The sequence below is a fragment of the Quercus robur genome, chromosome 2, assembly GCF_932294415.1.
Source record: "Quercus robur chromosome 2, dhQueRobu3.1, whole genome shotgun sequence".
NCBI lineage: Eukaryota > Viridiplantae > Streptophyta > Magnoliopsida > Fagales > Fagaceae > Quercus > Quercus robur.
The window spans coordinates 48473871-48484836 of record NC_065535.1 but is presented as its reverse complement, the minus strand read 5'-3'; the positions used below and the strand labels follow the sequence as shown (position 1 = coordinate 48484836).

Sequence of the window (10966 nt, the reverse complement as noted above, 5' to 3'; positions counted from 1 at the left end):
AAGATAAGAGAGAGTCACTTGACATGTTTTGGTCATGTTCTATAGAGAGCAATTAATGCACCGGCAAAAAAAGGTAAAGGATTACCAAAAATAGCATTAGTAGAAGTAGTAAAAAAGAACATGTCAATTAAGAAAATAATAAGTATGATTTCAGTTTACAAATAGAATAGAATGGTGGAAAAGAATACTTGTGACAGATTCTATCAAACTGTTATAGATCTAAAGCCAAACCCAAAAAATTTAGGACTAGGGCTTGGTTGTTGTTGTTGTAATCATTTAGAATTCCAACCATTTCAAGCAGCCCAAGACTGGTTTAGGCAACAAAAGAAATTACCTTGAAAAAAGAAGGGAAAAGAAACTTCAGATTTTAAGCTTGTCTGGTACTTTTGGTCTCACTTTCAAAGGTGGAGATGAGAGATTTTATTCATGGGTGTTGAAGTTACAGGGTGTTTTGACTGAAAAATGAATTATGGATATTATATTAAATGTGCATAGCATATTACATACTCAAACAAAGTTAAAATGTAGCCATTTGCACCTAGGATCGGCCACATTCAAAAGAAAGACTTGGCTCAATTATGAAACCAAACTGAGAGTGAGAGTTAAACAATCTCACTTACAAACAAGGTCGAGAAAAAGGCACCAAAGCTTGAAACTTTTCACGCCAATGACAAACACATCAATGATCTTTAACAATTTTGTCCATATGGAAATAATATGTAAATATATTTGCTATTAAATTTAAAAGAGACAACGGTCAATTCTTTTTTTTATTAGCCAGTAACTCGTGCACCCATGAGTCTCGAACTCACAATCTCATCCTTCACCTTGTTCTTATACCATTTGAGCTAGAGTTAATTGGAGACAATTGTCATTTTCCAAGTAAAATACAAAGGACATGTATAGTTTCAACAGTACAACCAGATACCTATAATAATAAACAACAGAAAACTTATTTTGCTAGTCTTACATAAGCCGTTTTATTTTCATTTATCATAAAATGAGCAGCGATGTCCCACACAGAAAAACATATGGAACAGCAGAAACTGAAGCTTCATAAATCTCAATTGCATTATAATTGTAGTTTGTTCCTTTAGCTAACAACAAAACATTTTCACCAGACTTTATTCTGGAAAACAAAAGAAAAGTACTCATTACCTATGTAGGTATCTGAATAACAATCAGCAGTTCTCACAAGAGTAAAGAGCCAACAGCAGCGTCTCATACATTGGTAGTCCCATCCTCAGATGCAGCACTTCCTTCATCTACAAAAAAGAGAATAGGAGTTATGATGCGGGAGACGCAAGAAAATTATTATTTAGTATTATTTATGTTTGCTAGTCAATTGTATTTTTATATTTTAGGTCTAATTAGTTTATTGGGTTATTAGTATTTTAATTTAAAAGCAAGGGTATTTTTGTAATAAGGCAATTAGGGTTTCCTAGCCAACAAGGGTATTTTTGTAATAAGGCAATTAGGGTTTCCTAGCCAATTAGAATTAGGGTTTAGTAATCCTTTATAAGCAACTTATTGTACTCTTTGAGGGGACAGTTGATATTTTGATGAATGAAAACAATGGTCGTTTGGTCTTTCTTTGGTCTGGTGCTGACTCCAGGTCTACCCTAGGTGCTGACTCCTAGGTCATATCTTTTATTTTTCCGTTCTTTCAATTTTGTTCTGGTTGTCCTGCGTCAGTTTTGGTATCAGAGCAAACACCGATCTGTTTGAAGCATCACCGAAGTCACGAACCAGAAAAGTATTAAAAAAAAAAAAAAAAAGCCAGATTTTGAAGCCAACCAGAAACCTCTAGTCCAGAACTCACAATCAAGTTTCCAAATCCCTTGCAACCACAAAGAGAGAAAAAACCATGTCAAGACCCATCGGCAACCTCGACTCACCACCGTTGAGATTGACCCACCAGCTGCCGAAATCCACAGACCAGCACTTAGCCGCCGCCGACCCATCAGCCACCGCCGCCGACACCATCTTCACCTTCAACTACCACTGCTGAGGACGTCGACCACCACCGATGCCAAGACCCAAGACATCGCGCCGCCACTCCTCTACGATTCAAGCTGCTGCTGTCTTCCCTGTCTTCGCGCCGCCACAGCCGTCGATCCCTAGCACCGCGTCCATCACCGAGCCTCCTTTCAGTCTAGAGAATGTTGTCTCTTTTAGTTTCTATGGTTTCCTCTTTTTTTTTTTTTTTTTTTAAGTCTGTCCTGTAGTTTGCGTTCTTTTTAGGTCTATTGTTTGCTTTCTTTAAGTCTGTAGTTCCTTAAGTCCAGCAGTGTATTTTATTATTTTGCAAAAAAAAAAAAAAAAAAAAAAAAAAAAAGACCAAGCAGAGTCCAGGCCCGTGACAGACCAGTCCAAGCCCAGTTCCAGCACTACCTGTCCAGAGAACATCACAGCAGCCCAGGTTCTTGTTCCAACTCAGAACTATTTTTTTGACGCACTATTTTAGAGAATCATGGAAATATTAGAAGCACCTTATTTTGATGGTTATGAAACTTATCCACGAGATTTTGTCAACTGGATGAATGGGATGGAGCGTTTCTTTGAGCAAGCAAATTTTGCAGATAACATAAAGGTTAGGTATGCCAAGTCGAAGTTAATAGGTAAAGCACAGAGGTTTTGGGAGAATCTTGAACGTTTCCGCTATATAGATTATGAACCTGCCATTACTGTGTGGGAAGATATGAAAGAAAAGCTTTGTGATGAGTATTTGTCACCATACTATCGAGCTAAGTATCTGCCCCAATCTCAATGTGGTACTTTTCAAGTTGAAGCAATTGCGATGACTCCTCATCCTCATCCCATATCATGTCCTCAGCGCACTTTTGAACAATCTACCAAGGAATTATCTACCAGGAAAGTAACGGAATTAACTGTAAAGCTCATGAAAGAGATTCAAGACAGGACTGCTCAGATGAAGCAAATGAAGACTCAACCCGATTCAATTGGGAAACCAAGGATAATTGATCACAATGAACTTATTGTTGCCCCTAAAGAAGACAACATTGATGGTGATATCTTGGTTGTGGAGAATCCTCCAGCAACACTAAAGCCTAATGTTGACACAGAAGTACATGCCTCGACAAGTGTTGCTTTAACAAGCATGCAAGGAAATGAATCTATTGAAGAACAGCAAGGTGAAAAGATGGCGCCTAAAGAAAGTATTATGTTAGAGGGTGCACATGATGTGAAAGTTGGAGTGGTTGAATGTGCTTCTAATCAACCCTCCACAGTCCTTGAAGATCTACATCTTGGTGAAGTCGAAGAGGTTAAAACAACATTGCTTCCTATGGTTCATAAGGTTCAAGAAGAGATTATACTGATTCCACACATTGATTTTGTTATTCCAAATGAGTTTGATGTGGTGGAATTCAAGGTTTTTGTTTTCCCTGTGCTCCCTAAGGTGATTTCAGACTTGAAGCAAGTGTTATTTATCAGCATCCTAATCCTTCAATGCTTTAAAACTCGAGGTCGAGTTTTCTCCAACCAGAGGAGAATGATGCGAGAGACGCAAGAAAATTATTATTTAGTATTATTTATGTTTGCTAGTCAATTGTATTTTTATGTTTTAGGTCTTATTAGTTTATTGGGTTATTAGTATTTTAATTTAGAAGCAAGGGTATTTTTGTAATAAGGCAATTAGGGTTTCCTAGCCAATTAGAACTAGGGTTTAGTAATCCTTTATAAGCAACTTATTGTACTCCTTGAGGGGACAATTGATATTTTGATGAATGAAAACAATGACCGTTTGGTCTTTCTTTGGTCTGATGCTGACTCCAGGTCTACCCTAAGTGCTGACTCCTAGTGGTTTCCCCGCTTGGTGCTGACTCCAAGCAAGGCCTAAGTGCTGACTCCTAGGTCATATCTTTTATTTTTCCGTTCTTTCAATTTTGTTCTGGTTGTCCTGCGTCAAGTTAATTTTAGTTCCCTTGTGAGAAAATATAATATGGTAAAGAATAGCTGTAAGCAAGTATTCAGCAATAAATGTTTTGACAGTTAGGCACACCTTCACCACCTGCTGGAGCATAGGGAGACTTCCGGTATCTTGTTTGCTGTTGTGTGGGCTAAAAAAATAAAGCACCAAGAATAACTTTTCATGAGCATTATAGAGATTTCAGAATAGGAATAAAAGTACACTCAATTTAAATGTTAGTTCTTGTATGTTGATATAATAGGTAAACATGTCCAACTAGTTCTTTTTAAGCCGATCCATAAAGCTAACCATTAGATAGGCATGCTGACAGTAGCCTGCTCAACCCATTTTGGCATTTCAATCATTCATGTTGGACTTACCACTTTGCCTCAATCTTGAATCATATAATCATACTTTTCTTGTATGCAAGATGCACCTTGTGCATACAATTTTGCACAGACTTGCGCGCAAGAATCTATGTATAGATACAACTCATACAAGCTTGCATGTGCGTGTATGTGTGTTACACACCTAATGTTGTTAAAAGTGAAAATTGGCCTCAGGGTGCCAAGTCTGTCTATGGCCCACAAGGCACTAAAAGGGAGCCTACCCAAGTGAAGACAACACTATCTAAACATGTGCAAATATTATAAACTCAAATTATAACCTAAAGTAATAAACTGGAATCTTAATGAATTGTTTTCCAAAAATGTAATGTATTCATTTACAACTTGGCATTTTGTTAAAAGGAAAAGAGAGAGAGAGAGAGAGAGAGAGAGAGAGAGAGGAAACATTTATGTGTTAAGAGATTTTGACTAAAATAAAGGGGAGTTTTCAAAAAAAAAAAAAAACAAAAAACCAAAACAAAGCTAAATAGAATGATAATAATTTCTAATAAGTTACCAATTGTCCCAAAAGTTTAAATTATTAGGAAATTGTAAATTTAATTATTTAACCATAATTCTAACACTTCCCCTTGGCCTAAACTCTCCTTTAATAAGTGGAGCCCAACATATGAGATTTTTAACATTTTAAATGGGAGGTAGAGACAGGGATCAAATTTAGGATCTCCTACTCTAATACTATGATAAGTTACTGATTGTTCTAAAAGCATAAGCTATAAAGAAATAGTGAATTTAATTATTTAACCATAATTCTAACAATTTCAATTCAATAAAAAAAATTACAAAAATGGAGCCATTTTATAATTTCTTTACGCTTTATAGAGTAAAATGAATAAAATTTGGGGTATAAAATGCATGTTGGGGAAAGAAAAAAAACCCATTTAATAGAAAATATAAAAGAAAATGGCTAAGAGGAATCACCATGGAGATCAAGTCAAAGTAGAATTGGACAAAGAAAAGCAAAATGGTAAATTACAATAACCTCCCTTGAGGTTTTGGAAAATGTCAAAAACTCTCTCCTATTTTTTTAAAATGACACTTATTCCCTTGTGGTTATTATTTTTATTTTATATTTTTTTTCTAAATTTTCTTATCACATAACCAATCCAGTTACTAAACAATCTTTTAGAAGTCATTGTTTGATGTGGTGCATTTGGTAGAAGAGAAACAACCAGTGTTTTGAGGACTCTGAAAAAACAATAGCCAACTTATAACTTTTCTTCTTTAAAACACTATTAGATTGGATATCTATCATAGGAAGTCATTCTATTTCTCCGGTTTATGATTTGATGGATGCTTGCAATTTGCATATTTGATTGTTTTGGTCTCTTGCAGTATACTTCCTATATATTTGGGTGACTTCTTCTTATGACTTTGAATAAAATTTTCTTTACTTATATATGAGTATATATATATATATATATATATATTGAGGTTATTCTAGAAGAGAATTTAATTTGAAAATTGTATATTTTGACTCAATTTGTAATGGTCATAAAGGGTTATTTGTTATACAAACCACAACCTCAAGGGGTGGAGTGTCATTTATGAAAATAAGAGGGGAAGTTTCTAACATTTCGTCAAACCTCAAGGCAAAAGCTCCATAGACAATGATGCATATCGCCAAAAGGGATTTTTTTTTTTTTTTGGCCCCCCTTGTGGAACCTAGAGGGAGAGAGATGAGAAATCAAGACAAAACAAATTTGAGTGCCCCACACCTTCATTTATGATAAACTAAATAAATCGGCCAAGCAGACTTGATCATCTTTCTTTTGAAATGTTTTTTAAAGGGTGTACTTTGTCCACCCATAAAATATAGGGAATTTTACTGAGGCACTCAGCTCAAGCACCTGAGACTTTATGTAACAGACTCTTAACCACCAAAGGCAAGCACCCCAATAAAGGAACCTCACCTTGAGGCTTCAGAGGTGCCTTAGTGGTGCCTAGCCCAGGCACTAGAACAATGTGAGCGCCTAGCTCACTGTTGACAACACTACACACACGCCATAGGATTTTTCATTTTCTTAATTACAGTTTAGTAGAATTCTAGAATAAGTTTCAAATTAAAACTATAGAATTAGTCATTCAAGAGTCTAGGCAAGGATGTTATGGAGTATGGACACTCTGGAACCATAAACATGGTAGCAAGGTTAGACCACATAAAATGTGAATTGTTCACATTAATTTTGCACACCAACAGGAAATTGTGGGACCTCCGACCTTGAGCCAGGAACAATTTGGAAGTCACTACTGGATAGCATGAATTAGATAAATGGAGATCATACTCTTTAACAAATTTAAATAAAGCAGGTGTCAGGATTGAGCTCATACAGCAAAGGTGAAATTATGGTAGCCTAATTTAAGAATAAAAAGGGGCTTATGAGTTCAAAGAAAATTACCTACCAAATAAAAAATAGCAAAAAGGACATTGAAGCCACAGCAATCCTAAAGGCCATCCAGTTTTCTGATAATATCAAGAGTGTCTTCAAATATTGCCCAGGCAATACATTCATCTGAGTTAATGTTTTGCTCAAAGGCATCCCACACACAGTGCAACATTATCTCAGGAAGTTCCTGACTTCCTTAAACAATATTTCCATTTTATGGACACGCTTTACTTGAAACAATTAAAGAAAAATAAATCAATAAACAAGTTCTCATTTGTTTCTTGATATCCAGTATATGTAAAACTATAGTTCCTATCCCCCCCCACCCCCCCCCCAAAAAAAAAAAAAAAAAAAAAACTATAGTTTCTTTTTCATTACCTTTAAGGGCCAAAGCAAGTATATCAACTTTCCTTTCTTCAAATCAAAATATTTTATAATTAGTGAATTCTCCTACTTTTGACCCCTATCTCCTACCAATTAAAGTATGCTTTTAATTTAACTGTTCTGCATCCAAGATTCTGGAAGTGAAATACCTTCTGTAGCTACCAGTTTGACGTTTAGTGGTAATACAATTAGGGTCCATTTGGTTGGAGGAGTGGAAAGTGGGAGGATGAAAATTGTGGGAGGATGAAAAAGAGGGAGGATGGAAAATATTTAGTTTTCCCTCTTGTGTGTTTAGTTGGAGGGGTGGAAAAGTGGGAGGATGGAAAACTCTTTTGTTTGGTTGGAGAGAAAAAGGGAAGGATGGAAAATGTAATTTATATAAATTGACTATTATACCCTTATTACATAATATATAAGAAATAAATTTATTTGTACTCATTAAATAATATAAAATTTACCACATCATATATATAAATTTATATTATTATTTTTATTATTATAATGTAAAAATTACAATAGTGTATATATAAATTTAATTGCGCAAAGGATTTTGTAACTAGCAAAAAGGTGGTTAGCAAATTCATACTACATTCAGCCCACGAAACCAAAAAATTGAATGTCAAGAAGAAACAATAGATGAATGAGGAGTATAATGAGGACAAGAAACAATAGATCACGTTGAAAAAAAAAAAAAAAAATTTTTGAGAGAGAGAGAGAAGAGAACCTAGACCATAGTCTGCTGTGAAGGTAAGATGAGAAGAGGCAAAAAAGTGATAAGGATTTGTGGGCAAAAGTCATCAGGTGGGATAGGTGAGAAAGTCATGAATGAGGTTAGTGGGAGAGGGCATTATGGTAAAAGACAATTGAGAGCACTTTTCTCTCATAGCTTTTCCTCCCGGTTTGGGAGGATGAGATTTGTGGGCTTGGGAGAGAAAATTTTCTCCCAGGTTTTCCATCCTCAATATTTTCCTCCCTTTGCCAAACAGTGGAAAACATTGTTTTCCACCCTATTTTCCTCCCTATGTTTTCCATCCTCCCTAAATTCACGCCAACCAAACTCAGTGTTAGTGAATTCTCCTTCTTATGATCTCTTTCCTCTTCTACTTAAAGTATGCTTTTGAATTATCCATTCTGCATCCAAGAGTCTGGAAATGAAATGCCTTTCATACCTTCTTGAGCAGTTTGAAGTTATGTAGGCCACATAAGGTCTAGGTTAATAATGTGGAATTTGGCCACTTCTATCTCCCATCAAATCTGTGTTCCCATCTTGCTACCTAACCCTATACTGAGCAACTTGCTGGGTACTAGCATGCTGACACACAATTCCAACATATAGTTTGGTTTTTATTTCTATATTAAATACTCCAAAACTTGGATGACCATCTACATCCTAAAGAGAAATATGCTTTCCAGATTCACTAACATTCAAGAAAAACATTATCTGTGGGAGCCAATTTTGTGAGCCTATTGGTAATAACTAAACACCACACACCCATCCTAAATCCAACCAAAAATTCTGACCCATGACTTGATAAACCCTCCTAATTGATTAGAGGAGCTTGGTGAGTGGTTCTTATTTCAATATAGCTTCCATCTTGCACCACTAGATGACAATTGACAATTTCAGTATGGTACCTTACACGGTCTTTTAAAAGCAGCAAACATCACAGAATTCAACTTTAAACGCAGAAACTCAGGAAATATATCAATCAGAGCTCTACAACAATCTCATTCAAAAAGGTAAACGTCTATCATGCAATTCAGCAAGTAATAGCAGCAGTATGTACAAATTGACCGTTGCAATAAAAAAGGAACAGAAATCCTTACAAACTAAGCACAACCATAAATAATAATAAAAGTCAAATTAAACTAATACCTGCAATTTGGGCCGAAGGGCTTCAAGTGGTCCTTTGGGCTTCTCGACACCTTGCTGTTATCATCCAAAGCATAAAAGATATTAGTAAGTCAACTTAATGCATGTTTTCCACTTTTGTCAAGGACAAGAAAAATGATTAAGATAATATGCCTACCTTTCCCAAAGCCCAATCAGCAGAATCAAAGTAAGCACGTTCATGGTCCTGACATCACAGCCAAAACTTTTAAAGGAAAACCAACTCAAACGGATAACTCTTCCAAATTCCAATTGACAAAAGCCATAAGTAATTTCAAAATCAAAAATCACCTTAGAAATGAGTGGTGGTTTCTTGGGCACTATTCCACCGTATTTCTTCTTTACTGCTGCCTCCTACAAAAATCATAATCTGAGTCAACCATAAGCTTTGAGAAATTGTCTCAATTACAAAATACTAAGGAATTAAAGGCTTTCCATGAATGCAATATTCGGTCAATTATAGATCAAGTGTGTAAAGAAATTTAGAATCTGAACACAACCTCCTCTTGAGATGATGGCATAGATTTTTCAGACTCAATGGGGATATCTCCATCCACTCGTTCTTTCTCTTTGAGATCCTCCACGCCTGACATAATGACCTTGCACCACTTAACCAAACAGCTGCATCAGCAAACCAGTCTTTTTGTTTTCTTTTTTTTACTTTTAATATTTGAGTTTTGGCTCCAAAAGGGAGGGGGAAGGAGAATTTCATGAGGTTGTCCCCAGGTCAATTGGGGGGTTATATTTTATTTATTTATTTTTTTTTTTGATGATTGGTTCCTTGGGGTTATGATGACATCAACATTATAAAAATGCAGTACCATCTTGAGAAAGAAGAAGAATATGAATCAGTGGATCCAGAATTCCCTATTTGTTGATGGAAATCAAAACTTTAACCCAACAGCCAATAATATACCCTAGCATTCACAATATGCTATCAATTTTCAGAAATCCCTTTAAATTCTAAAAACAAGAAAGTTTGACAATAAGAAGCACTTAAATCAATTTTATGAAAAATAACATATCCTAATTATGTAACTCAAAATATTATAAACTTCATAGCAACAAATCTAAAAAATCCACGCGTAAAATTTATAAAAAAAAAAAAAAAAAAAAAAAAAAAAAAAAAAAAAAAATCAACGAAATGTGTACTTCACATAGCACCATCAAGCAAGGACACAATTCATAGATCCTGTAGTTACTAAACCTCACTTAATCAGATATTCGTCTCCCTTAAATATATATATAAAATAATTTTGAAATATCAAAATCTTTCGACCTACTTATTGGCAAACAAAAATCCTATACGAAAACTCAGCAATTAAATGACATTTACATATCTTAATCAACTTCTTCTGTTTTTTTTTTTTTTTTAATTGCCTCAGGTTCATGCTTATAAGGGACCTGAAAATTTAAATTTTTTTAAAAAAAAAGACCAGCACTAGCTTCGTAGAGTTTATAATTCAAAAATATATTCCTAATATGGAAATTTGATGAATGATTTTTCTTTTAACAATCATGATTAAGCAGCACAAATAGATAGACAACAAGAAATGAGAGATATGCAAAAGAAGTAATAATGAATTGAAACAAAAGAAGTAAATATTATTGAGATTTAGGTGGATATGCAAATTGCAAAGCAAGCGATCTATTTATAAGACACAGAGATAGAGATTCAGCAGAAGAAACGTACAAAAAAGCACAGGATTTAAATCTCAGAGAGAGAGAAATGAAATTACCGAATAGAGAGAGAGAGAGAGAGAGAGTGAGACCGACAGTAAGCTCTGGCTTTGGATGCGAATGCAGAGAGAAAGAGAGAGAGAGAGAGAGAGAGATCAATAATGGAAGATCCAATCAAAGAGGTGCGACCCTCAGTCGGGCGATGACGTGGTCGGGATATCTTGCTGTGGTCTGGATGTCGTTTTTTATTTTTAACAGACCACTGTGTATTATTTTCTTTATTCTTTAC

The 10966-nt window shown here is 35.1% G+C and overlaps 1 protein-coding gene across 4 annotated transcripts; it reads right to left on the bottom strand.

Moving 5' to 3' along the window:
* Nucleotides 1-952: 952 nt before the first annotated feature.
* On the bottom strand, nucleotides 953-10966 carry LOC126713825 (uncharacterized). Of its 4 annotated transcripts, none has more exons than XM_050413699.1 (7): nucleotides 10737-10966; nucleotides 9498-9605; nucleotides 9289-9351; nucleotides 9137-9184; nucleotides 8983-9036; nucleotides 4025-4082; nucleotides 1035-1265 (listed from the first exon to the last, which is right to left on the bottom strand). In XM_050413699.1, exons 2-7 carry the CDS (start codon nucleotides 9588-9590, stop codon nucleotides 1222-1224), a joined length of 360 nt encoding a protein of 119 aa, XP_050269656.1. In that variant the 5' UTR covers nucleotides 9591-9605; nucleotides 10737-10966; the 3' UTR covers nucleotides 1035-1221. The 4 variants fall into 4 exon arrangements, with proteins under 4 accessions (XP_050269658.1, XP_050269656.1, XP_050269657.1 ...); XM_050413700.1 differs by having other exon boundaries at nucleotides 9498-9596; nucleotides 10737-10946; XM_050413701.1 differs by lacking the exon at nucleotides 4025-4082 and having other exon boundaries at nucleotides 953-1265; nucleotides 10737-10952.

Coding starts and splice junctions, on each gene's coding strand:
- LOC126713825 (XM_050413699.1), bottom strand. CDS start 9,590: ATGTCAGGCGTGGAGGATCTCAAAGAGAAAGAACGAGTGGATGGAGAT. Junction 9,352..9,497: donor TGCCATCATCTCAAGAGGAG/GTTGTGTTCAGA, acceptor TGATTTTTGTAG/GAGGCAGCAGTAAAGAAGAA. Junction 9,185..9,288: donor AACCACCACTCATTTCTAAG/GTGATTTTTGAT, acceptor CTGTGATGTCAG/GACCATGAACGTGCTTACTT.